At 45.5% G+C, this 27,893-nt stretch overlaps 1 protein-coding gene across 3 annotated transcripts; it reads right to left on the bottom strand.

Moving 5' to 3' along the window:
* Positions 1–54: 54 nt before the first annotated feature.
* ANXA8L1 (annexin A8 like 1) lies at positions 55–27,801 on the bottom strand. 3 transcript variants are annotated; one of them, XM_067531662.1, is made up of 14 exons: positions 27,648–27,801; positions 20,338–20,549; positions 17,616–17,662; positions 11,790–11,880; positions 11,421–11,515; positions 10,415–10,528; positions 9,056–9,146; positions 8,252–8,331; positions 7,576–7,635; positions 7,055–7,148; positions 4,859–4,954; positions 4,571–4,629; positions 3,506–3,628; positions 55–1,563 (listed from the first exon to the last, which is right to left on the bottom strand). In XM_067531662.1, exons 3-14 carry the CDS (start codon positions 17,634–17,636, stop codon positions 1,504–1,506), a joined length of 984 nt encoding a protein of 327 aa, XP_067387763.1. In that variant the 5' UTR covers positions 17,637–17,662; positions 20,338–20,549; positions 27,648–27,801; the 3' UTR covers positions 55–1,503. The 3 variants fall into 3 exon arrangements, with proteins under 3 accessions (XP_067387763.1, XP_067387843.1, XP_067387685.1); XM_067531742.1 differs by lacking the exon at positions 20,338–20,549; XM_067531584.1 differs by lacking the exons at positions 20,338–20,549; positions 27,648–27,801 and having other exon boundaries at positions 17,616–17,718.
* Between the last annotated feature and the right edge of the window lie 92 nt (positions 27,802–27,893).

Here is a 27,893-nt window from a genome sequence, read left to right as displayed (position 1 = left end):
CCCTTACCCCCATCAAAAATGCATACATTCTCGTTAATTTCAGGCATGCGACAAAGGGAGTCTGGCTTCTGCAGGCAGATTCATCTGCCCCCTCATAAAAATCACCAGGCTGAACATAATGGCTTTTGGTAATTACACATTTAATTTGCCTGCTCAAAACAAGGAAGGAGCTGCGAGGTGAACTGCTGGTCAGAGCAGAACCAAGTTTGCAGGAACATTTCATGTGTTCTCCCTGCACCACTGTCTGGCTGCTACACCAGATTTTGCTCACACTCTGATCTCGCTCACAGCAGTGTAAATGCAGAAGAACATCACTGAGATAAATGGAGCTATTCTGTAGCTGGGAATGGAAATCAGGCCCACTAAGACCAGAAAGTGGATAAACATGTGTGATCACAGCAAACAACAGATTGGGCCCAATTCTGATCTCACACTAGTTTGATGCAACTCCACTGATGTCAGCTGAGTTATCCCCATTTATGCTGGTGTCAGTAAGAGGGGAAATCAACTCCGTTGGTTTTGTAACTATGCATTCAATGCCCATCTGCTCCTGCAGCCCTTACTCATGTGAGGAGTCCCATTGAAACCTTAGGGCCTCCTCTTGCAAATAAAGGCTGTGAGATCCAGCCCCCTGGGGTTGAATTTTCAAAGCCAATCTCTGATAGCCCATGGCATGTTTGGGATTCTTTCTGGGTCCAATCCCGCAAGAGCTAATGGATGCATTATGCACTGTCCCATCGTCCTGAAGTCAGTGGGATTACTGAAGGCTTGGCAGCACATATGCTCATGGCCTGAGTGTGCGTACACTCACTTGAAGTCATTGAGTGAAGGACTCTCAGTAGAAGAAAAGGGAAGCTAAAGCATTTAAACACTAATGGCAAGGTTTCTAAAGGTGCCTAGGGAATGCTGGTTTTATGGATATTGAGCTCAACCCTGGGCAGAAAATGGGTCTCCTGACCTGTGTGTATTTGAAAGGTTCTGAAGTGGAACAAGTCTGAAATCTCAAAATTTTTCATGAACAACGTGGAAAAAAAATTGGTTCAGGTCAACTGCAGCGTTTCAAGAGGTTTAATTTTGATTTCAAATTTTTTTTTTAATCTAAGTTTACTACAATTTCAAAATGAAAAGTCATTTCAAATTGAAATACCAGACTTTTTGCTCAGGAAGTGTCAGAATGGGATGTTTGGAGAACTCTGAAGCTTTTCAAAAAAAAAAAAAAAAAATTGGAGTCAGAACTGACACCCTTTTGCAAACAACGTCAGTTTTGACAAATTAGCATTTTCCTGTGAAAAAACAGGTTTTGTTGAAAAATTCCTAACCAGCTCTTTACTGGCCACCCAGATCCATAGATTCCTTTAAAAAAATCTTAGCCCCAAGAAGATTTTCCATTTTCTACTCATTCAATGCTAGGGATTTCCTAGACATCCATTTCCAGACACTTATTCATTGCCAAAGTTTTCCATGCCTCCATTTCAACATCTTGCCTTTTCCCTTCAGATTTCTTCATTTATCACTGCCACAGAGATTCAGCAAGGCTGTCTTGTAATCACCACTTGTGTCTTCCTGGCAGAGGGAACAACAACAACAGAATGGAACACAGAGGAACATGCAAGCATTCTAGCTCCATAGGATAAATTCATATACAACAGGGACTTTGAGAAAAGGCAGACTCCACTGTCTTTAGTGGATTTATTCCTGATTTACACCACATTGTAAGTGAAAGGAGAAGCAGGTCTAATATATTTTCCTCTCATGTAATATATTGAGCCCAGTTCTCCTCTCACTTATATTGGTTTGCAACCAATCAGGATTAACTCCACTAAGACAATGGAGTAACTCAGGGATAAAATCAGCATGTAAATGAAAGTAGACTCAAGCCCCTTGTACTCAGGTTCAGGCTGCCCAAGCATTTGTGTACCATTCTCCCCACTCACTGGAGGGGAATATATGAAGCACTTTGTTGCGAAGCACATTTTTGTCATCCTCATCGCTGCAAATCCCGAAGGGGTGCAGCTGCTTGCAGCTCACCAGCCTACTGAGCATTCTTAAAATGGCCTGGCTGGATGTTCAGTCTACGTCTGTCATTGATTATCACATGGCACCACTGAAGTTTTGGAGCCCAGGTGATCACTGCCAGCACAGAACTCTTCCTTGGGTCAACGTGCTTCGTAATTCAAAGGCTTAGGAAATAGACAAATCTCAGTCTATGCAGGGGAGCGGTAGTGAGAAAGGGAGGAGATGCTCATTTCATCTTCTCTGGGTATTTTGGGGGCTGACTGCAACTTCTCAGTAAGAATTATTATTCAGCCAGGACCCTCGACGACCGATCATTAATCAACATGACAGAGGCTGACAATGTAGATTAGAAGAGGGGGCCTTAATTACAGAAAGATTTCCCAGGGGACTGCTCGTATGGGGGCCTCTGTGCCATTTGCACAGGGGAAGGGAACAAACCAGAATGACAGGGTGGGAGACAACTAGGATTTCAATCCCAGTGCAGAACACAGCTTTTTACTAGGGATGGGCGACCAGGCTGGAGGCAAGAAGAATCCAACTCCAAGGCATTCAGGAGCCATGGGGGAGAGGTTGGAAAATGTTCAGTTTCTAGACTGGTCATACACAGTATAAGGGCCAGATTCCTGGCTGGTGTAAATCAGAGTAGCACAATGAAGGGAAGAAACCCAGCATGTGGCAGCCCAAGAGCCACACGCTGAAGGAGGACAACTCAGGACAACCTCAGGGTCTCTACCCAGCTCAAAAAATGCCCTGGACTGGTGAGAAAACTGAGGCAGGGGCCATGCATCTAGCGTTTATTGTTATATAGGATCTGTGCCCTCCTGTGCTTTACACGATTAAGGAAAAGAGCACAAATGCGGTACTCTGTGCAGTGTGTGTGTGAATGGTTGTGTGCCCCTGAGAGAGTTTGGGGTGGAGTTCTGGGACAGGATGTGTTTAAACACAATGGAGTCTGAAGAGTCACCTTCATGCCCAGGGGCGAGTGAGGCAACAGGACAGCGAGTTCCCGTTCCGCACAGGAGGTGCCAGATAGAAGATCTGTGTCCTGAGAGTATGCCTAGGAAACCCAGCACTGGGGCAATGGCTTAAAACCCAGGCAATCCAGAGCCCGGAATAGGCATTCCCTTCGCTGCAGTCCTAGGGAGTGGCTGAATGGGGCGGTTAGGATCTGTGACAGAACGACATTGATGTACACCCAGGGAGGAACTGGTCCATGGAGCCATGTCCCTTGGCTCTAGCTGGGAGAAGAAACTGCCTGCAACATTTCTGGCCAATCCAAGCAGGGCCTTGGCCCTCTGCAAAACAATTGCATTGGCTCCCTCACTTGTCTGCAAAACCCCAGAGATTAAATGGGTGACCGTCTTGCCCCTGCTTGCCCCAAACTGCCCTGCTAGGCCAGCTGGTGGATGTCAGTGACCAGACACCATGGTGATGGACGTGCTAGGGATGCACGTAAGCGATTCATAACAATAGCAAAGCCGCTGCTTACCAGAATCATGGTGGAGAGGGATTTGCCTGCGATCTTCAGGAACTCAGCCTTGATGAGATTTAAGTCAATTTCGCTCCTGGAAACCATGACTCGTATAAGGGTCCCATCACAAGTGCCTGCCCCCTGCAATGACACAATTATCACTGTGGCAGTGCCACCGGGCATTGGCATGAATCTGGGATGAGCTCATTTTCTCTCTTTTTGGGCTCAGGGAGGGGGAAGGGAAGTAAGATTTAGTGTTTGCAAGTTGGCCCAAGATGGAAGAGACCAGGTTTCAGATCCTGCTGGGAATGAATTTTAGCACATCTCTGCTTCTCATTCTGGTCCCTGGTGGCTCACTGTTCATGTCACAAAACCCATCATGCAGTTTGGTGAGACGGGCAATCTTTGTGCATTAAAAACTCAGGAGCAAGAGACCTGCAGAGATGCAAGCAGGAATGGAGGTTTATTGATGCATACAGCACAGCTAAGTGTGATAGCATTACACAGCATCTGCCCATGGCTCCAGCCATCTGTTCAGTCCTTTACCCCTTATGAAGCTGAAAGTCCATCATCATCAAAAAACTTGGGGGGAAACTCTCTCATTTGCTGGACTGTGAAGGCCCACGTAGCTTTGTTATATCTATGATCTATGGGTTGAAGACCCCCATTAATTCTGACACATTCAATCCCAAAGTTTTCATGGATTTCCCACTGGAATTCTTTTGTTTGTTTGAATGGCACTGAGAAAAATGCATCCTAAAAAATCATCAAACGTACTGCTACCAGAACGATTCAACCACCGTTATGGACAAAACCCGGCCGTAATTTATAGCCAGTGCAAATCCGATGGCATCTGTGGGGGTTGCGCTTATGTAGCTGAGGGCGGAACTGGATTCCTTGTGCCAGTCTCAACTCCACAGAAGCACCCTCCTTCAGGACTTCAACCCTACGTGTCCCTCTTCTTCCCACGGGGCCAGGCCTGATTCTGCTCTCACTTGCACCTCGCTGCCCTTTCGGCACTTCTGAGCAAAGCGAGAGGAGAAGCAGGCGCGCTCTGAATAGCCTGCACTGGCACAGTCTTACCTTCAAAGCATGGTACAGCCGCTCCGCGAAGTAACTGTGGACGTTCCTTGTGCATTTCACTAGATGGAGGAGAATGTTCAGTTAGAGCCCAGGATCAGCCTAACCCAGGGACAGCAGACGATAATAATTCAACTCCCTATTGCCCTCCTAACCTCCCCATGGGATCAGGCCCCACGGCAGCTCAGAGGTGCTCTAGTATTATGGGATGGTTGTGCTTTACGATGCTTAGCCTGCTACCACAGTAGAAGAGAAGTTTAGACAAGAGTAAGGGAGTCATGCAATCCGTACCAATAGCCAGCATGGCGTCTTCTAGCGAGCCGTGGGTTTCGCTCCGGATGCTGTCTTCTAGGCTTTTATTGGTGAGCTTCTGGTATTCATCAAAGACTGTGGGAAATAAACAGAGCACTTTTAAATCCAGGCCAACCAATTCCCCAGGTATTTTGTGCCCTGTTTCCACTGGTTGCGCTTCTGAGGGGCCTGATCCAAAGCCCATAGAAGTGGATGGCCTGATTCCCATTGACTTCAATGACTTTCACTCGGTTCCAAAAATAAGATACAAAAATGCTGGCACCATGAAAATCCAGGTAAGTATCTGCTTGTGCATATAACGGATAAGTCTGCATGAAGATGGGAACTGGTATACATAATTACCGATCTGCATTTGGAAGTACAGGTTTGCTCCTTGTACATTCATTCAGAAATCTGACCCTTGATCCCCATCTTTGACTATTGATCTGTATCAGGTTCCAGAGGGGTATGCATGGCTCTCGCATTCAGTTTTCGGTTTGTTGCGGTCACTGGCTCAGGGAGCTGAAGTAACTCAAGATCTGGGCTGCTCAGTTTTTGAATGGGGGGAAAGCCACCAGGGAAAGCTCAGAACTTGTTCTTTTGATGCCATTCAAAAAAATCACTTAAGTGAGAAAACATGAGCAAAAATACTGAGGTAAGATGTGTGGGTTTATTCAGCTTCCTGCATAAAGTAAATGTTCAGCCATAGCAATGGAGATTTGTTTTCTCTATATGTAGAGTGTAAACACTTCAGGTATGGAATATTAGACCTCAAGTTTGACTTCTAGACCTGCACACAGAGTTAGCAGTTAAAGAAAAGCTGTGTAGTAGAGAAGTCATGGAATCTCCTTCACTGAAGGTTTTCAAAAGGAGGATGGACAGCCCTCTGTCTAGGACAGTTTAGACACAACAAATCTTGCATCTTGGCAGAGGGTTAGACTGCAGCCCCTTCTAATCCTTTGGGTCTATGATTCTATGTAACACAGCAAGCTTCAAATCTAAATCTGGGCAGCATTCAAGCTTAACTCTCCAAACCTCAGTGCTCAGATATTATGGTGAAAGACACTAATAGGTGTGGACAGACAGATGGGGATGATCATCTTGGCTCAGGCCTATATCAGAAATAAGTTTAGATGGAACAGAGTTGAACTTAACTGAGTTTTGAATGGATTCCATTTCTCGGCTCTCAGAGTGATGGGGGAAATCAGGGAAGGCTAAACCAAACCCATATTGTTTTTATTGTGACATCACTTTCGTGAATGACTGATACAGTTTTAAGGTTCTTTAATATGTATATCAAATGTATTGACCTTAAAAAGTAATATAAATGTCCTGTGTGAATGTGAATCATGATATCTTTAGTTCGGTGAGTGGATCTCAAACTTTTTACCCTCCAGCCCTTCTTTGACCAAAGGAAATAAGCGAAGAGGGGAGGAAGTCAAGATGGTAACAGCAATGGCTGGTTGGCCTCAGGTTCCTAGCATGATGTCACAGAAGACCTCAGCGAGGCAAAGTTCAGGTCCACCTGCTGTAGGCACATGGTCCAACTTAGCACCAGGTGATTGACCTGTTCCGAACCTGGGCACATCAGCCAATGTAACAAAGCCTGTTTTTCAAGCTCTTCTCTGATTGGCTGAAGAGTCTGTGGTCAGCTCTACACTGTGTCTGGGCTGGGCCAGCATGTTGTAATGCATTTTTAGAAAGTAACACTCCCTCGGTCTGAGAGGTAATATCTTTTATTGGACCAACTTCTGTTGGAGGAAGGCAGAAGCTTTCGAGCTTCATAGAGCTCTTCCTCAGGTCTGGAGAAGATGCCTAGAGTGATTATTGTCTCCAGACCTGAGGAAGAATGCTATGAAGCTTGAAAGCTTGTACCTCGCCCACCTGGTCTTTCTCTCTCCAGCCATCTTTTTCTAATGCACCAGTCGCTGCGGTACCTGACTCTCCAATCAATGGACTGATTTGCAGAGGTGCTCAGAACTCCCACCAAAGTAAATGGGAGCTTATGGATGCTTAGCACCTCTGGAAAAAAAAAAAAAAGCAGGGTATGTATTTAGGTGCTTAAATGTGGATTTAGGTGCCTAACTTCAAGTGTCCTGGTTGGCCCAGGCTGGCCCCTCCCTCTGTTTTTTTGGGGTGACACTCATTTTGTAAGCTGCCCCCCCGTGCATGGGAATGGACCCCCCTGCTCTGTACCTCTCAGCAAGTGGGTGGCACTCCTGGTGCACAGAATGGTGATGAATTGGATCTCGTCGGTGCCCCGTATCTTCTCCCCAGCAGCGTAAAGAGCCTGTGATTGAAACACAATGGTTACAGCTCACAGTGATGTTCAATGCATGGATTTCACAGAGGAGGGGGTCCATACTGTTTTGTGTACAGCTGCATTTCCGCTTCCGCTGGATGGGTGCTGGGGCACTGCTTGTGCTGGTTGGATAACCAGTTTTATGGTACCACAAAGCCTCTTGCTACCAGGTGAGCTAGCCCCTTCCATCACATAATCCTTGCCTTTGCTTAAACTGGGACAAGAACGAATTGTTACAGCAGGGTGACATGGAACTGGACCTTGATTGGTGATAGTTACAACATGAAAGGTGGCCGAACTAATCCCCTGCATCTCCAGCTCCTCTCTCTATAATGGACTAGGCCAAATGCTCCTGAACTTTGGGAAAAACTGGATTCAGGTCCGTGTCTGACTGCAACACATTAAATGATGATACCTGAGCATCCTGAAGCACCAATGCTGCATCCACATAGCATCTTGGATCATCCCTCTCGCCCTAGGAGGGAAGAATGGAAACATGGTTATTTGCTCTCCTATAGTGCTGCCTTCATGAGCACTTTACAGACAGATGAATTCATCTTCCCAGACCTTTATCCCTGCTAGGTAGGTAAGCCACGTTGTTACATACAATACAAGAGAAAAACCCTTGTTCGTGACTGGCTAAAACCACTCACATGACGAGGAGCCAATGAGTTGCTACTGCTTCACTCGGGTCAATCATTCTGACTCAGAGATTGTATCTGAGATGCTCTCTCAAGGCTGGGGGGCAGGGTATGGAAAGAGGTCATAGTGCAAGTGGGGTACATCACTTAATACTAGCTGGAGAGCAAAGCCCTGAATCAGTGATGGTCCCCCCAGTGGCTGAGCTCACGGAAGCAACTACGGAGGCTAACTACTGGTGCTGAAGGAGTGGTTGTGTGCTTTTGAAGCTGAAGCAGAGATCTAGAGATCTAGCTCAAGGGGTCTCTTCATGCAGGTGATTTATCTAGTAATCCTGATGGTTACCTGCAGCAGGTGGGCTTGTGATAAGAGGCCTGTACTCACTGCTAGCCCCAGACGGAAGAAATGGAGATGAAGACCCCTGGCTCCCCATTCTTTCCTCACAACCTTACCTGAAGGAGGCAAACCAATATCTGCTCAAAGTAGCCAGTGGTGTCCGATTTGATGTCCTCTTCCAGGCTGGAACCATATTCTACAAGGGAAAGAGCACCGAGAAGAGAGGGGTGACGTGTGCTCACTGAAGGGCACAATGAATGATTGAGTCGTCACCAAGCCCTCCAAAGACAAGTGAATGCCTGGCAGGCCCCAAGAAGGTAACCTGGGGAAAACACATGGCTGTGAGCAGCTCACTTAGCCTGGACTCAGGAATATGCTTCAGCATGTGTCGAACTTTAAGTACATCAGTAGTTCCATTGATGTCGAGGGGCCATCACACACTTAAAAGCCAGGCATGTACTTAATTAAGATCCTTATGGAATATGGGCCTTAATTTCTGAAACCCTCTCTCAAGGCCAAATGCTGCCCTGGGATTGAAGGTATTGAAGGATCGGCATTCACCAAAGTTTGACAGATTCCAACTGGGGTATGTCCCAGGAAAGCCAAAACAGGTGAACTAATAAAGCTTCACAGACATCTAGGAAGATTCCATTACACTGACAGTGGTTTGTTTGCTACCCACCAGGATTCAACCTATGACACCTTTGAGATTTGTCTGTTACTACATGGAACATTTGAAAGGCTGGATTTTTCAGAAGCACCCAGCATCAGCCCAGCTCCTTTTGACTCCTTTGTGAAGCCAACACTGAGCTCTTTTGAAGATCCCACCTTCCTGTGCAAAATATTAGCAGTTAATTCAAGTTGCACAAAACAGCCTTGCAGTGCTCCAGTCACACAAAGTATAGTGTAAGCTGCTTTACCTTCTTTGTAAGCTTTGATTGTCTCTTTAATTTGCACTTTTGTCCGAGATGCCAGTATCTCTATGATGACACCTTCGCTTGTTCCTAGGCCCTTTAAATGGAAAAGGAAACAGAGGGAGAGAAAACTATTTTGACATGCAGCTAAAGCCATCTTTAGAAAAGAAGGTCTCATCAGAACAGCATGTCTGAGAGTTATCACAGGCTGTGTGCCAAGCTGTGAGAATTCGTCGCTAGAAATCCAGGAACCACACAAAACTTGCTCAGTTTCAGGACAGATTTGTTCACTAAAGCTCATGCCTCCTCTAAGCAATCCTAGAGTTGAGGTTGATTTTCTGGGGCTCTGCCCTCGTACAATGCATTTCAGAATCAGGGCTTTTATTGACAACTGGGGAGAGGGATGCAATCAAATCTATGCACCTACATACAATTTTCATAGACTTCTCTCCACTTGTAGTTTTACAATTAGTTAGAAGTAGAGAAATAAAGTCCCACATCACAATGTTGGGAAGCAAATGTCCCACACCCACCTCTTCTGACCTGGAAGAAGACATCAACCCCATCCTGCCCCTCCAGCCATCATCACTGGCTGATTTATTATGGGCTTAATGTCAAAGGTTAGGGATTTTAAAGAGGAGAGAGGAGTAGCCTTATGGATTGGTCCAAGAAGGGCATTCCAGGCACAAAGGGCAGGATGGGAGTAGTTGCAGGGATGTTTGTGTTAGGAGCTGATGAATGAGTGGCTGGCAGAGCAAGTTTGATGAGTAGGTTGCAATAGACAATAGGGGACGAGTTGTAATGTTCCTGGAAAGTGATGACAAGGACTTTGAACTTGAGCCAATAGAGGGATTCAAAGAAGGTGGTGACATGGTCATCGATGGGCAAGGATGAAGATCTGAGCAGCTGTGTTTTGTGGGGACCTGACATTATTAGGAAAGCCCAAGAGAGCAGGAGGTTACAGTTGTCAAGATAGCAGAGGAGGGCCTAGGTGAGAGCTGTGGCTGTCTGGACAGAAAGAAGAAGAGGATGGATCTTTGGAACTGTATAGAGCAAGAAGTGGCAATAAACCAGAGATCTGTATTTTTGAGCAATCATTCTTCACCAAAAATAGGGAGTTTTGCACAGTTCTGCTTTTGGCCCCAAGTCAACAAAGGCATAAGAAGCTTAAACAATATTTTTCAAGGATGCCCTTTCCACCAAAGAAGTATTCTAATAGTGTATCCAACCCAATATTTGCTATCAACACTGGCCCGCTGAGAAGCGATACTGTGCAAAGGTTCAGTTACTAAGCACTTGTATTAGCACAGGAAATTAGCACAGTATTTCTTCTACCATGTAATAAACCGCATGCAATTGATTTACCTTCAAGGCATCATGCAATTCCTTGGCATCGTATTTGAATGGTGGGTACATCAGGGCTATGAGGAGCCTCTCAAAGTTGCCACTCAGTTCAGATTTCAAGCTTGCAATAAGATCCTGTTAAACATGGAAGATATAATTAAGGAAAGAGTGCATCCAGTGCTTGCTTCATTGCGCGTCACTTTCCTCGAGTCCCCGTTCATTACCCTCATGACCTACAGCTAATGTGGAATGTTGTGTTGACTGGTTTATTGCAAAAGCACCTCCAGGATGATCAGGAGGCATATCTTTGAGTGGATTGTCTAGGTCTATAGTGCCCCCTCCAATAACTGTTCTATACAGGCACTTCATGAATATTATTAAATTCATTCTTGCAACCCTTCCACAAACCCAAATGTTTGAAATCTCCCATAGGAAAGTTTATGGTGTTCCAACCAGCTCAGCTCTTCATTCACACATGCCCTAGCCAGCCAAGACCTTGTAATAAATCAGGGACTTATGTTTGACAAAAAATCTGGATGCTTTAGAACATCATGGCCATTAATTGTACTGCATATGTGCCATAGATAGATGCCTTCAGACTCTTTGGTCCTAAGGACACAGATCTCCATTAAGAAAATAGATTTGCACCATTGTAGTAGTGTAAGTGCCTATCGCTTCTGTACCCTTCCATAAAATAGCTCTAGAGAGACAAGGTGGGTGAGGGAATATCTTTTATTAGACCAGCTTCTGTTGGTGAAAGGTATGAGCTTGGAAGCTTGTCCCTGCTGCCAACAGAAGTTGGTCCAATAAAAGATATTCCCTCACCCCCTTGTCGCGCTAATATTCTGGGACCAACATGGTGACACCACCACTGCAAATAACCAATGGGTGATGTAAACACTCATCTACATCTGACATTGCATCCAGCAAAGGGTATTGCTCCCGCTGTCTGATACCTCCCTTCCCAGGCAGAACCTCATTCAGTGCAAAGACAAAATTGATCAAACATGTCCTTTCTATGGATGACCTTTCCAAATTGTTCCTTGAATGATCTGGCAATCTGTTGACGCTGCGCATTGCTCCGTTTGGTGAGGACTTCGATTATAGCCTGTTCATCGGTCCCTGGCAACAAACAACGATAAGATGTAAACACACTGTGGAGGAAAATAAGCCACAACGTGTCTAAAAATCCCATGGCTGTTACCCCTCCAACCTTCTCAAACACACTGCCCTGACACAATGAGGGGATTTAGTCATGTTTTGGAGCAGCTTTGATTCTGAATCCCCAGGTGATGGCATAAACAGCTGTAGTTTTCTGTAAGGAATTGTGCTAATGCTATAACTGAAGTGTAGAATGTTTTAAATACGTGGCTGGTAAAAGATAGAGTCAACTCACCAATTCCTTTCATGGCTTTATACAGAACTTGAGCGTCAGGTGTGGGGTCAAAGCGCAGGGCGCCTTTCACGGAGCTGCCATCTTCATCACGCTGAAAGAAAAGGCAACTATGTATCCCATGTGAAATGAGTTTGATGGGGCTCAGTCCAGGTCCCAGTGGATCTAGAGCACAAATTACACTCTTGCAGAAGGTGCTAATTGGCCCCTAATGGCAGTTCCAGTAAAAAGACAGAGTATTGAAGAGAGCATTGAAACTGGACTTTCCTCTCCCCATGAAAGGTAGCATCTTGTTATATTCATAGCATACCCACAGAGAAGGTAGATAAACACACAAAATACTCTTGCTGGAAAGGCTGCAATGTAACACAACTTTATTTCTTAGAATCCAGAATGATAATACATGAGAACCCAAACCAGAAAGAGACAAAGTAGGCTGCTCCGTAATACAGAGGCACAACTCACCCTACCTTGTTCTAGGCTGCCTTTCTGCAGACTGACTCTATGAGCCCCAGATCACAAGCTTCCCTACGGAGCCCCTAGCCTGCAAGCAGGACCAAGAAAGCCCTTAAAGTGATATCTTGCAATTTTAACACAGTGTTCCAAACACCACGTAAATCATGAGCAGGATCGAGTATTTGTCGGTGGGCTATTATACCGCTGCTATAACTAGAGTTTTATCATGCAGGGTAGGTTTATATATAACTTCATCTGTTTCATGGCATATCCCTGTTGACAATGTGGGCTTTTCTGTGCCCTAGCTTCACCTGCCTGACTCCCGACTGAGGTGGAGTTGGGTGTGACTGGCTTCACAGTGTGTGGCATCCCAAAGGAGTGCTAGAGGCCAAGAACGAGGAACCCTGTGTATTTTGCAAGGGGCGATGAATCTGGAGAAGTTCATATTTAGCCAGCTTGAGCCAGAACCTCTTTCTTCTATCCATGGCCTGGGGTCTTGGCTTAGAGGGATTTTCTGGCAAGTCGCAGGGAAACGGTCAGCCCTCTCCTCCCTGTGCTGAAAGACACCATGACGTTTGCATTGCAACACATCCCAACCTTGTGATGCAAACATCCCAAACCAGCCTGGCAGCATAGGGTTCACCTAATGCAGCTAGTAGGGGACAGGCTTGGATTCACCTCTGATAATTTAGAGTTTTAGGCCTTGTCTACATAGGAAAGATTTCTGGTATAAAATCAGGTGTGAACTTACAGCAGTATAGTTGTACTGGCATAACCCCTGTGTGGACAGCCTTATTCCAGTATAAGAGGGCCTTTTGTCAGGTTAGTTTATGTTGCTTGGGGAGGGGTTAAAGCTAAAGCTAAACCCAGAAAAGACACTCATGGCAGTATGTCTACACTGATGGTGGCAAAGTTGCTCCGTCAGATTGACCTTTCTGGATCAATTGAGTGGTCAGTGAAGACCTGCTCAATCGATCCAGAAGTCGATGCTGTAAAACCACCCCCTCAAGTGGCGTAGCACTGCATCATTGGGAACGCGGTTCCCGTCGGCGCAGTGCAGTGAAGATGCTGTGCAGAAGGGAAGTACAGCAGTCGACAGGAGTCACGCAAGCTACTCTGCGTAGCTTGCATAACTCCCGTTGACTGCCGCTGAATTGCCAGATAAGTGTAGACCAGGGGAAATAGTCCATATGGGATAGCTGTATCAATATAATAGGTGAAACTCTCCCATGTAGACGACCCCAAAGTCTCCAGACCAGCTGGACTCAGACTGCTTTTGTGGAAGCAACATGTTGTCTCTCTCTAGACTTTCAGATCATGTCTCCAAGCCAAGCCCGACCCTTTCAAGGGAAGTCAGCACTCTTCTTTGACTAGTCAGATGCGTTTAATTACATTCTTCTTCTCCAGAAGAGGTAATTGCCGACCCTGGATTCAGCTTTCCAGTGCAGAGCTAGTCACCTGTACTCGGCTTTTGTTAGTGCTCCTTGCCTGATAGCAGAATGGGAATCATGCCCATAGTTACTCCTAGGGTGGAGCAGTGTGCTGGGGAATGTGGAGTAGCAAACTTGCAAAATCTCTCTAGAAACCAGGCATGCGAGTCCTGGAGGAATCTTTTTCAAGCTCTTCTACTGGGCCAGGCTCACTTGGAGATGGGTGTGGACGGGAAGGATGTGAGCAGCAGCGGGGTTTTGTGTGGGAAGAATTTGGATTGCTCAGTAAATCTCTAGGAAGAGGTGTGGAGTCCTAGACTGCACCAGTGGTAAGAGCAGAAGGGATTGATACATAAGCAGGAACCAGTGGGTGAAATGCAGTGGCCCGTGTCATGAAGGAGGAGGTCGGACTCACTAATGGTCATAATGGCCCCTTCTGGCCTTATTCTCTATGAATAAAAGGTTCCTGCCAGCATTGTCCTGAAAAGCAGCTGTTGGGACAGCCTTGCTCTGTGCAGAAGAAATGAAGGAACACATCTGTGTGCATAGAAGGTTGTCCGCATATGTGCATGCTGCTGTATCTAGCTCCATTTGACATACAGCCTAGGACAGGAATCAGCTGGAATAGTGAGAGTTACTTGCGTAGGTTTCCCTGTATGTGAAGCTTGGTTCTTTCTGTATTAGGGGCCTGTAGAGTTCCTCTGTCTAGATTTAATTAACAGTGGTTATGTTTACTTAGCCCATAGTTTGAATTAGGTTTATTCCTATTTCTCTCTCTTTATTTCTCTTTGTCCTGATATCTACATCAACCCCCTTATGGGTATCCAAAATTAGCTGCCCTGCTAAACAGATCTTCCTCTCTGTTGTTCTGACTACATTGTCTCCCACCCCGCCCCCCGCTCACACTTCTCCACTGCAAGAAATTCAGATTCATTGTCCTCTTTTTCAAGGCTCTCCAGAGCCCTGCGAAGGGCTAGCTCCTCAGGTGAGGTGCTGCTGCCTGGTGCTATACTTCTGGCAGAATTTGGCCATCCATCAGGCCTCTCTGGCCCAGGAAGGACCACCCCGATGTTGCTTATTATCAACATCAAAACTCTCACGCAGTGTGCTCCTTGCTCCGGGCAATTGGGACGTGGATAAAGAAAGAAGGTAAGGCTGGGATGTCCCACAGCTGGCTATGGCTTCAGTCCCTGCGGGGCTGTTAGCAGCCTGTGTGAGTTAGAGCAGCCTGAGGAGTGCTCTAGGTTGGTGCACCATGACGCTGGGAGCGGAGTAGTTTTCTTTTAGAGCGATTTGGGGGCAAGGTAAACAAATGAAAATTATCCTTTTATGAAAAAAATCCCAATCAGGGATTTGAGCCAGTTCTGGCTAGAAGGAATCAGCCATGATTCACAGCACAGAGGTCCTTTATTGGCATTCTCTGGTAATCATAGCGGAGGGAGTGAGAAAGGTGTGGCCATCTCAGGTTAGGACAGGAACTCGGCTCAGACTCATCCAGTCTTCTATTTCCAGTGACTCCACATAGCTAGCTGAGTCAGTGGACTGAAATGAGTCACTGTACGTGGCACTGCCATAATGAGCAAGACTTTTAGACAAGCCTGCAGAGGAATTGACTCTACCTGACATGCTGCTAATTTAAGTTTTTTACCTGTGACCAGCTCTAGTTACAATTTTCCAAACAGTTTTTTTTTCCCTCACTGAAAAGTGGCTTTTTGTCCAAAAACTACATTTTTCCTGGGAAAATACGGGTTGTGCCCAGATTTTTTTTTTTTTAAAATAGAAAGTTTCCTAACAAAATGAACATTTTGCATTAAAAATTTTCACTTTGTTTTTCAAAAAGTAAAAGAAAATTCAAACGTTATCATTCCTCCTCCCCGCCGTATTTTTTTTTTAAATAGAAAGAACAAATTTCCAGGGCTTTGTTTTGCTTCCTCTTTAATTTTGCAAAGTGCCTTCAACTTTGGAAGAGTGATAGAGTGGCAAAACAAAACAAATCCCACAATGAAAAGAAAAGAGGAAAAAGTCATGCCCTCCCCCCACCCACATTGTTCATCTTCTTGGACTTAGTGGCAAAAGCAGATGGGGGGAGGGGGGAGAAGGGAATGCTGACATTTCAAAAGTTTCATGGAGAAATGTGAGGAAAAGAGAGGGGGAGAATGGCAAAACATTGAGCAAAAACCCACACAGCAACCTGTTGTATTTGAACCCTGCAAGATGGAAACAAAATTTGAAATTTTTCATAAAATGGTTTGTCCTTTTCCCAACCGGCTCTACCAGTGACGGTCACAGTCAAAAACCAAAGCAAGTGTTGTGCCCACTTAAACTGGGATCCTGCTCTGTCTTTGCCCTCACTTTTCTCCATATTTCATACTGGATGGAGTAAAAGCACTAGGATATACACGATCTGGGGCGTACATTGATCTATACCACATGAGAACCAGAGAGCCCAACTTCAGGGCAATGCTGACCAGAAGAGAGGAGGTATTCGGACAAAACAGTTAACAGAAGATGTTGGACCAAAACCAATAAAGAGGGTGACTGGTTGGAGTGGGTGTCTGGAACACGGCTGCCCGTTGCTGGGTGGAGAACTGGAGCTCCATTCCGTGGAGGATTTTGAGATCTCAGAATCTGGTTTCATTCCAGTTTGGAACAAAAGCCAAAAACTTTGAAGTTCTCTGCAAAAGGGAATTATTCTCTGCCCAGCTTCGCAGGGAGCCCCAGAGGTGAAGAGCCCAGAAGCTCCAAGAACCCAGGCTGCCAAGGGTGCATGAATCTCAAAGCGTGGGAAACCGGATCTCCCTGTGTCCCCGTTAGCGTGCCAGGTGGATCCCTGAGAAGCTGGATGGCCCAGTTGGCAGGAAACCAGGTAAGTTTTCAATGGAACAAATGAAAATGTTTCATCAAAATGTTTCTGAGCTGCTCTAATGTGGACAGGGCCCCTGGCAACTCGCGTTCAGGAAATAAACTCTTGCCCACTGACCAGCTCTCCATGTCACATCATCATTATGTAGGTCTCTTCTTTATCTCCAACTCTTGGTAGATCAGTAGAAAGTTACAGGGTGGAATCCTGATCCCACTGAAGGGAAAGGGGAATTTTGCCACTGATTTCAACGGAGCCAAGATTTTACACACCCGCAATCAATCACTGCCCTCCACACTTTGACCCTTAGCTACACAGTGGGTCTGCCTCAGTGAAAACCATTGGACCAGATTTGAAACACACATTTTCAAAGTAATGTGAATTCTTAAGGAACATTGTGGTCTTGGCTCCCCATTGAGTCCAGCTCCCTGTACTGATATTCCAAACCTGCCATGGCTCAGCTACTTAAGACCACATCTCCTTCCAGGACCGGGACCTATGATCACATCTGGAGCAATCAACCAATCAAGAGGCTCATGACAGTGGGAGTTAGGTCCAATGCCTGCAAACATTCTAGACTATGGAACTCACTCCCACAAGAGAAGGCTGACCAAAGAGTTTACAGCTCTCAGAACTAAATGCAGAACTCGTTTCTCAGCTTAGCTGTCCTTCAATAAATTCTCCACACACAACACACCCACCTAACCCTCTCACAATGAAACAGCCAATAAAAGTGCCAATCCATTTCTTAAAACCAGCAAACATATCTAACAAATTTCTCATAATCACACACTTGCACACAGAGTAATTGTGAATTAGGTGTGGTCAGTTTGTAAGTGGAAAGATTTTACTCATTGTCTCTACACAATATATAAATTCTATAATTCAGGCACCATTATGCCTCTAAAATCATGTACAGAGACAAAAACAACGAGTGTCCTGTCGCACCTTAAAGACTAACAAATTTCTGCGGGCATAAGCTTTCGTGGGCTGCAACCCACTTTGTCAGACTAACACGGCTACCCCTCTGGAACTTTTTACCATGTACAGAAAGTGTCACACTCCAGTATTTCCTATACTCACCCAGCCCTTCCACCATGCCATGGTACACTTGGTAGCAATTCTTTGTCCTATAAAATAAAGCAAGTTACGCATATTAGATCTTTTGAAAGTTAGAGACTTTGAGCACACGTGAACTGGAGAGAAAAAATATCCCCCTGCGAACTCACCACTAGAAAATAAAAGGAAAGGAAGAATAATTTCTTCTGCTTTCAGGATGTCTATTCACACCGGACACTGCAGGGTCTAACTGGCACCTATGCACCAAAAATGTACAAATATGTGCCTTCCTTTTCTATAAACTCCACAAGGCAACACCCTAAAGATGTGATTCGACCTGGTTTTTTTACGTATGAGCTCACCGACAGAGATGAGGTTGCTTAGTAACAGGACTTCCCTTGTTAAGGGCCTCACATTCAAACTTGTTTGAATTTCCCTTTCCAGTTTTTAACAATCTGCTTGTCTTATTTTCACATTGTATGAGCACCCGGGGCTGTCAGCCAGCTAATGTCGAAGTGCCATTGAGGCCCGAGCACCGTATAACACTCACATCTATTGCTGTCTAATTATTAAGGACTATCAATACCTGTACTCCAATTAAAAAAAAAAAAAAAAAAAAAAAGACACCAATTCCCTCAGTTTATTCCCACCCAAGGTCCCATCCCTCTTAGAAAAGCCTGTGATAAAAAAGGAGCCCGACAGCTTGCACCAAAGCTCATGAAGTTCAGGATGTGCTGACCCAGGAGGAAAGGGCATTTCCAAGCCATGTGTGGAGAAGGCCTTGCCAGAAGCACCCTCTCTGTTGTAACAAGGTGTCCAAACTCAAGGGCCTCCAACAATCACAGCAGCACCAGAATGATGTGAGAAGTGGTCGTTTAACACAGGCCCAAAGCAACTAGTGTTGCCAACACCCCCAATGTTATCATGAGTCTCATGATATGTGGTGTTGGACTGTGACTGGCTCACATTGTTAACACCATTGGCCCATATATTTCATCTAGATTAATCTAACAGAACCCTTCAGGCCTTAAACTCCGCTGCCATCCCTAAGGTGGCTTCATCATACACCAGCTTCAGCCTCTGGCTAGGCTGAAAGGTGTAGCCCCATGTGTTGGAGGCCTAGCCTGCCCTGAGTTGCTTGACCAAGCTTGACCACCATTTGAGGCCTAGCACCCTCAGCAGCCTGACTGCTTTTTACATTTGACAGAGACCAATAGATTGCTAACTAACCTTTTGGTGCCTCACTTTCTGCACACTGCAGCAAAACAACAACTAATGGGGTTTGGCACAACACAGCACATAGAGAAAGATGAACAAGGACAAGAATTTATACATTTTATATTAAGGGGTGCTCTTTCCCACCGTTTGGGGCCATTTTTCCCGCCACTTCTCCCACTGCCAGATGTTATTTTGCTCCAATTTATCATGGTGAGTACATGAATATTAGTTGTTACTAACAATGAAGGATAGGGAAAGTGAAGGAGATGAAAATGTCACCTAAGACAGGTGAATGAATGAATGTTGGGTCAAAAAAAAAAAAAAACAGTGTAAAAGTCATCACCCAAACAAGGGAGAGTGCCTCATCACCACCTGATTCCGCAGAAGATGCTTCTGCATTGATCACCTGGTGGGGTTCCTGAAAAAAGCCATTCCTATATACAGCCTCTGGAGTGAGCACAACTCCTTGGGTCTAGTGAGTATGGATATGTTCTAGTTAATTTTTGGCTTTGTATTGAACTAACTATCTAAGAAATCCTTGTGTATTAAACCGTATTGATCTGCAAATTGGGCGTACCGTGTCTCATGGGTAACTTACACTGATCAGAGCAGGTACCCTGCAACTCCCTGGAGACGCCATTGCTATCACTAACTCCCGAGGTGATGGGCTGATGGAGAATGATTATGAACCCTTCCCCGCGCCAAAGCTGGCCAAACAGGGCAGCTTTGGCGCTTTTCCGAATCCCTTGGTGGGATACTCAAATCTGGTTCCACCCACCTTCTTGGGGAATCACCCCATCATGAGCAAGATGGATATAAGTGTAATGGGGCCCACAGCTCTCAAAATGGCAGGCAGCCCAATAAATATCAAGGACTGGACTCCTTTGAACTATAAGGCCTCTCTAGTGAGAGACTGGCTGCTCCTCACAACCCTCCCACCCCCTCAGCCTTGACCCCTTTGGTTTAGGCAGCCCAGCGTAACCTGGAGAGAGTGATCTTCGCTTTAGACTTTGTTCCCTTCCAGAGACTGGGGCCAGACCCCAGGCGCTCAAGTAAACCTGTGGGAATTGCAGTTATTTTCTTCCTTGGAAGCACTGTGTTGGTGGTTCCCATGCCTTCCTAAAGTGTACCAGTGACACCCGGACATGTAAGCACATGTACATTAGGCAAGCAGGTGATGGCTAGCACAGCTAGTGTGACTAGATGTCCCAATAGTCAGGGCTTTGTCTGATATAAGTAATTATACCCCCCCAAAACGTCCCCCCGCCCCCAAAAAAAGGTGTCCCAATTTTTCACACTTGCTACCTGGTCACCATAAACACAGCACAAATTCACCCTGACAGCTTGGGAACAGCGGAACAGGCAAGGCTTTGGAAAATGGGCTGTAAAGGAATGGTTTCTCCCACACCCCACTGTGACACCCGGCTTTCCAGGGTCAATAACTGTCTAAGTAACATTCCATTCTGGAGAGCAACAGGCACGCCCTGAGTTAGCTAACAAAGCATCCAACCGCAGCGCCACCCCTTACATTTTTTCCTCTGATGATCATCACAGGTTCATGCAGAAGTTGCCAGCATCTGACCTATTGTGCAGGCAGTCCCAAACCGTCAGGGTCTTGGGAGTTCTGTGCCACCCCAGAGGTCAGGTCCGTGCTTGGTTTTTCTCAGTTGTGCTGTTAGGACAACCAGGAGCTTGGGGCTGTGGTGTTTAAACTCAGCACTGCTTTCCCCACTGTCAGCTCTGGTGAATTAGAAAAAAAAAAAAAAAAAACACAATTGACAAGGTTTTGCTCAAATTTTAACAGATTTAAAAATATTTTTAAAACAGGGAAAGTGTTATGGCTGCTTTAAGAGACCTTTGCTCTCCCTTAAACCTAGAGCTGCTCCGTTCTAACTTGTCCAGCCTGTTACAATCCGCAGGATCACTAGGTTGCAGTGACAGCAGAGTCATGCCCCCTTCCCCCAGCCACGTCCCCTGTGCTGGCAGGTAGCTAAGTGGGCCTTCTGGGTTATCTTACTGCACAGGAAAACGTGGCACCACTTGTCGTCCATTTAAAAAAAAAAAAAAACCCTACATTTTTAAACAAATTTCCTTACCTCTGTTATGAAGAGCACCTGAGATCATTGTGTGGCGTAGCTCTCATTGCTGTGTAAGGATGTGGGTGTGTCTGCACAAACTAATGGGGGATTTGGACGGCAGAAGGCAGAACAGAGTGCTGGCGGTAGCTTGCAGCAGGCTGTCATTGCTGTTATGTAATGTTTAAAACTTTTCAGTTGTAATGATTTATTTAAACTCGGATTACTCCCATGCCATGATCCACTTCCCTGCTGCCTTTTGTGCATTTTTCACAATGAAGATTGACTAGAAATAGGACATGAAATTCACTTTCCTGCTGTCATGACTGGTGCACCAGGCGAGTCAAACACGGCTGTGTTAGGACAGCAAACAGCAGAGAAGAAAGTTCAGAGAGCATGGAAACAACAGGCTTAGTAAAATCCAGACACTCGATTCCACCCTCACAATGGTGAGAATTAGGAGCGAGTCAATGATGACACGAATGTAAAGGGACATAAGAAGGAAGCAAATTAGCCCTCGTGTTGCTACAAAACCCAAATTTGCGGCCTAAGACAATCTAGTAGCGGCCTTTTAACGTTTGCACTGATCCATCTGAAGAGAGACACTTTAAAAAAAAAAAAAAAAAAAAAAACAATAGGGTATTACTACATTGTAAATGATCATGGGGACACAAGTTACTGTTACATGTAATAACGAGCGAGCAGGCTCATTACACCATCAATAACGTTCTATCGTGAAGTAGATGAAAAGAGAAATCAAGACTATCTGTGGTCATGGAGGATCCCTTTGGTAAAAACAGGGGCTACTTGCCAGCATTGTGGTGCTAGCCACTGCCAAAGGTGCAGAAGTTCGAGTACTTAAGTTCAATAGCTCAGGATAACGGTGAACTCAATGACAAACTTATAAGCAGAACAGGAAAGGCATGGACTAAATGGAGCGAAGTGAGTGGAATGATCTGTGATAAGAGATGCCCGTCAAACAGAAAAGTAAGCTCTACAGGACAATAATTAGTCCTGTACCTGTGTAAATGCTGGGCACTGAGGAAGAGACAGGAGCAGATCTTGAATACAGTGGAACTGAAAATGTTAAGCTGGATACTTGGAGTCACAAGGATGGACCGTGTTCCTAATGAACGAGTTAGGGGAAGTGTGAAGGTGGCACCAATTATAGGAGAGCTGAGGAAATCCAGGCTAAAATGGTTTAGGCTTGTGAAAAGAAGATCAGAAGAACATATAGGAAACAGGGTGTTAAACTTGGAAGTGGAGTGTAAAAGGAGAGTTGGAAACTACTTGGATGGGTGTCATATAAATGGATTTGATCAGGAGTTTCCAAGGAACTGCTTCAAGACAGACAGGACTGGAGAACGAGGACTTTAACAGCCTGCCCCATATAGATGAGAGTAAGGCTAGAAGAAAAACTCCAGTGCTGCTATGAACAGCCAGCTGTGATAACTACTCCTTGCCTGCTTATATGCAGTTTTAATCATATTAATATCCTTCCTCAGCTCCTGTCCTAAAACTGCACTGTTGCTGAGAACAGTTAAGAAATTGTAGCATTCCTCTTCCAAGCTGGCTGCAACTAAGCTGCAGCAGAAGAGATTTCCAGGGGTATAGCACAGGGCAAGAATTTGCAGCTGTTCCATATGTGGTTGTGGGTAGCGAGTGATTTAGCAGAGGATTGATTTGGGATTGGTTTGTGGAACAGTTTAGGAACATTGTACATCCTTAGTAGAAATATCACAGTAACATCTTGCACCCCAAGTTATGGACCCCAGAGTGCTAGGTGCTGTACAAACATAGAACAAAAAGATGGTCTCTGCCCCAAAGAGCTGACAATCTTATAAGATCCTATATAAATGCATGTCTTCAGCAGAAGAAACGGGCCTTTAAGATTCTTTAATCAGTTGCTTTAGCAGCTACTTCTCCATGTTCCCTGAGGACCTGATCCAATGCCCATGGAAACTGAGGGATGCACTTCCAAGGACTTCAAAGGGTGTTGGACCAGATCCTAAGCTCTGTGGGCCAGATTCTCCTCTCACTTCCACTGTTGGCAAACCAGAACGACCACCAAGTCAGTGTAGTTATGCCCCACTTACACGGAGATCAGAATCTGGCCCTCCAGTTTTATACATGCAGATGTTCTGCTGATCAGGGCAATAGCCTTTCCCTGATAATTGATTATCAAAAGCCTTTGGCAGTGGGAGACAGGAACAAACAGACATTCGCTGCTGCTTTCCCCTCTGAGTGAATCTGCAACCCTCACTGAAATCCGATTGACCTTTGTCACAGGAGGTGTCCCCTTGAGATGCAGGGCTTGGAGAACTGGGCCCTGCAATGGTAAGGGCTCATTTTCTCTCTAGTAGACCCTGCCTAGCAGTACCTTGTACTTAACCTGCAGTTCAAAAGGTATGGGTGGTTCTTTGTGGTAAATCTCTTGATAACATGGAAGCTTACTTGTAGGACAAAAAAATCCAGACAGTCTTGTTTGAGGCAACGCCTTTGTACTGATTTTCAGCTGCACAAATGCAAAACTACTTGAAATACAGGGTTTTTAACCTTTTGTTGTGAACTTGCAAAAAGGAGGGGGCTGATTTTGGGGGGAAAATTGAGTGAGATGGGAAAATAGGTAAAAAATGCTGTTAAAAAGTGGACATTGCTTTTGCAGCCAAGACTTTTTTTTTTAAAGAGTGGCTTTGCTGCTAAAAAGAAAAGCTTCCCATAGGATGATATAAAGACACACAGTTTATCACCTTAGTATCTGAACACCTTGCAAACATTAATTGGTTTTCCTCACAACAGCAGAGGGCAAGCCACGAGTCAGAGCCAGATCTCCCGGGTTCCAGCCCCCCTGCCTTAGCTACAAGATCCCCCGCCTTCCTCAGTTTGAAGGGTTGCAAAATTGCACAAAATGCAAAAGGAAGTAATGGGAAATGAAAACACGCAAACAAAAACGGTGACTTTCTCAGCTCTAATCTTTTGTAAGTATTGTACATGTCAAGACGTTTCAAACTTGGAAGCCTAAAGTTAGGCTAAATCCATATTTAGGCATCCAAATGAACCCTGAACAACAGGCCGCTGTTATCTACATGGGGAAGTTTACTAGCAGCATTATACTGGTATTGTTATATTGCTGAAGTTATACTGGTATAGCTCCCCATGCAGACATTCTTATTCTGGAGTGAGAGTGTCCATATGGGGAGTTATACAGTATAACATAGTGGTACTGAGCGCCTCCAGCTTCATTAACTTAACCAGGAGCAGAATATCTCTGAAAAAAAACCAGACTGCTCTGATTTAGATGCTTCATATGCCCAGGTGTGGGCACCCACATTTGAAAGTGCTGCCCAATGATACTGAGATGGTAACTTACTTTTTCATTGCTGAATCACTGCAGTGGCTTCTGTAAAGTCGAATATTGATACATTCAGCTTGTTCAGACTTTGGAGAACCATAGTGTTGTACTTCAGTGACTAACACAATTCATGTGCGAGCAAAGCAAGGAGCATGTTACACCAAAAAATAGCTGTTTGCATAACTAAGGAACAGAGATACTGTCTCTTGACATGTTCAGATGTATTTACATATGCAACTGTATAAGCTCGCTCTCTGATGTATAATATACTTATAGAAGGGGAGTGGGAGCATCTACACTCAGACTTTAAGGTCAGAAAGGACCATCATGATCTAGTCTGACCTCCTGTATATCGCAGGCCACAGAACCTCACCCATCCACTCCTGTAATAGAGCCCTGTAACCTCTGGCTGAGTTACTGAAGCCCTCAAATCAAATAATGATTTAAGAGACTTCAAGTTACAGAGAATCCACCATTTACTCTAATTTAAACCTACAAGTGACCCAGGCCCCATACTGAAGAGGAAGGCAAAAAAACCCCAGGATCTCTGCCAATCTGACCCTTCCTGACCCCAAATAGGACGATCAGTTAGAACCTGAGCATGTGGGCAAGACCCAGCAGCCAGACACCTGGGAAAGAATTCTCTGTAGAATGCAGAGCCCTCCCCATCTACTGTCCCATCACCAGGTGTTGGAGATATTTGCTGTTAACAGCCACAGATCAGCTACCTGCCATTTTAGGCAATCTCATTGTACCAGCCCCTCCATAAACTTATCAAGCTCAGTCTTGAAGCCAGTTGGATCTTTTGCCCGCACTGCTGTTTGCCCCCTTGGAAGGCTGTCCCAGAACTTCACTCCTCTGATAGTTAGCTTCAGTGGAACAGCACCAGTTTGCACCAGCAGAGAATTTTGTTCCTTATGTCTAGCTAGGGTGACCATATTTCCCAAAGGGAAAACAGGACAACACGTAGGGCTTGTCTGACCCACCCTCCCCCCTCAGTCAGGATATTTAGGAGAGGGCTTAAAAAGGAGACTGTCCCAGCCAAAATGGGATGTTTGATCACCTATGTCTAGTATTCATTACATAAGCAACTCTACAGCAACAATCTAGTCTATACAATCCCTGTTTCTCACAATGGACCCTATAACAACAAGCCAGTATGCTACCATGGTGGCATAGAGGTGGAGAGTACTGGTGAAGAAATATGTTATTTGCAAGCACCCATGAGTTATAAAAACAACAAGAAGTCACGGTTGTTTGTGGATTCCCCAAAATACCGGCTTGCCTGGTGGAAGAGGGCAGGTCATTATTAGAGGTGGCTGGAAACTGGAAATCCTGTTCAGTGGGAAATTCCAAAATTAAAGACAAACTAATAAACCACTCTGCTCTGAACTGCAACAAAACAAAATAGGAAATTCTGACATTATCCAAAGAAAGGGATTTCCAAAATTTTGTTTAGAAAAACCCAAACATTTCATTTTTCCTCTATTGAAATGTTTCCAAAGTTTCCTGAGAGCTGCCTGGTGGCCCACTAGGCAAAGACCTGGCCAGCTCAGGGACTCTGGAACAGGCTCTCGGGGTTTCTGGACTGCTGAGGAGCCAGGAAGGTGAGCTAATGTGAAACCAGGTATTGTGTGTCAATTTCAGTGAATCTGTATTTTCCAACAGAAACACATTGCTGGAAACTTTCCACCCAGCTCTACTAATTCAAGCAAGATACCAACACATCTGATAGTCTGGAAGAGTATGGGTGTTTCCAAATGCTGCAGGTCACCAGTGGGCTGTGGTACGTATTGCTAAGTTGGCACTGTTCCTTTGTAATTGGACTATTCCTAGAGCATGTTGCATTTGCCTTGCTGAAGTAATATTGACTCTGCTTAGATTGTAAGCTATTTGGGGCAGGAGCATCTGTTTATTTTGTATGTGTACAGCACCTAGTCCAATGATCCTGGTCCGTGACTGGTGCTCCTGTAATTTCCATAAATTACTCAATAATAAATTGAAACAAGCCCTTCTAGCAAGCACACACTTCTCCTAGACACAAGCTGCATGCAGGTAAGTGCCGTTTCTCTGTACATCAGTGAAGCTCTTTTAGAGGGTACTGTAGCTTACTTGGTTAAGGTACTAGCCCCATAAACAGGAGATTCTCAGTTCAGAGCCCAGTGGTGCCTATGGCAGGTGTTTAGGTCAGATTAAATGATCACCATGGTCCCATTCTGGCTTTGAAATCTATTAATTTCAACATCAGGACTTTGCTGTGTTTGGTGTCAATATTTTGTCGTGTACTGGCCTCCCGTGGCTAATCTAAAAATAGCAAGGTGTCAATGTCCCAGAGACAAGAAGCCCGTTTTTTGTCCCTATCTAAAGGACTGCAACTTCCACTGAAGGCCACTGTATTTATTATCAGAGGGCAGAATTTGCCATGCAGCTGGGGCGGTTTAAGGCTGGAGTGTAGGTCAATGTCTGCCGAAAATCAGGGAAAGGGACTGAGCTGGGAAATGGAGAAGTCCCCAGCACATTCCACATGGGTAGAGACATGCTGTTAGGAAGAGGGGGAACATGCAGCTTTGATTGTAAAGTGAGCCCAAGCCACGAAGACACCTGATGGCTAGATCTAGCATTTTGGGCAGACCAAAGGTTCATCGCCACAGGTGTGCTCAGATGGGGGCAAGAAGGGTTGTTCTGGGCCCTCTCTACCCTACCCCTTGCTAGCACTGAGACAACTGAAACAGCCCCCCACCCACAGCATTTATAAGGTTAACAATTTATAAGGATAACAAGAACAGCCAGAGTAAGGACTAGAATATACCCAAGAGTTTTGGAAGAGAGAAATCCACCTGCTTCAGGGCATGTGTTGACATCTAGCTATTGTGGGTCAGGAAGGAGTTTTCCAGGGGGAGGGCAGATCATCCCACAACTCCCTACTGCAGGGCTTCTTGCCCCTTTCTCTGAAGTTGTTAGCACTGGTGACCATCCGAGACAGAATACCAGACTAGACGCCCCAATCCTGCAATTCCTGGGGTCTTAATCCAGCCCCTTTCCAGACTGCGGCTTGGGTGATCCTTCCCTTCGCACATCAGATGGCAAAGCCCTGCCTCGCTACTGAGACAGTGGGACTGTAAGGCACTGAAGGCTCCCATGAGAGCCGGGCCACGTCAGCACCACAGAACCCAGTGCAGAGAGGGTTTGGCAGGAAAGATGAGATTGGGTCCGACCACTGAGTCAGTGATTGATCTGAGCCAGCGGTGACCCAGTCTCATGAGAGGTGTGAAAGGCTCCAGCCCCTTTTCCATCTCAGGGCCTGGAAGAGCAGCTAGGTAGGTCTGGAGAGCCACCCCCAGTCCCTGGGTGAGGGGTGATTTCAGTCTCCTCCATCTCTTTTGGACCAGGTAACAAAGCAAGGTTCCAAACCTGCATGCCCAGCCAGGAGCTCACAGCCAGCGCCACAGGAACACAATGGCAGGGTGAAATTCACCCCTCAGCATCAGAGCCAGAGAAGACAGAGCAGCAAGATCAAGGGGGGGGGTAGTATTTCCCCCCCAGAATCTTATCCTCATGCTTTCCAGACCGCTACAGCCTCCTGTGGGGGAAAGCGACATTGGAGTTAGATGGCAAAGCCCAGGAGAGCAGACAGACACCCCACTCTTTTCTTTGCTG

This window comes from Emydura macquarii, unplaced genomic scaffold (genome assembly GCF_026122565.2).
Source record: "Emydura macquarii macquarii isolate MOO-44397 ecotype Brisbane River unplaced genomic scaffold, CSIRO-AGI_Emac_v2 contig_67, whole genome shotgun sequence".
In the NCBI taxonomy this organism is placed as follows: domain Eukaryota; kingdom Metazoa; phylum Chordata; order Testudines; family Chelidae; genus Emydura; species Emydura macquarii.
Note: the sequence above shows the minus strand (reverse complement) of the source record. Positions and strands in the feature narration are given on the sequence as shown.

What these genes read in the sequence shown, in the direction of transcription:
- ANXA8L1 (XM_067531584.1), bottom strand. Translation starts at nt 17,687, where the DNA reads ATGCGTAACTTGCTTTATTTTATAGGACAAAGAATTGCTACCAAGTGT. An exon ending in AATTGCATGATGCCTTGAAG is followed by an intron (nt 9,147 to 10,414) that starts GTAAATCAATTG and finishes TTCCATTTAAAG; the next exon opens with GGCCTAGGAACAAGCGAAGG. An exon ending in GGCTGTACCATGCTTTGAAG is followed by an intron (nt 3,629 to 4,570) that starts GTAAGACTGTGC and finishes GTGTCATTGCAG; the next exon opens with GGGGCAGGCACTTGTGATGG.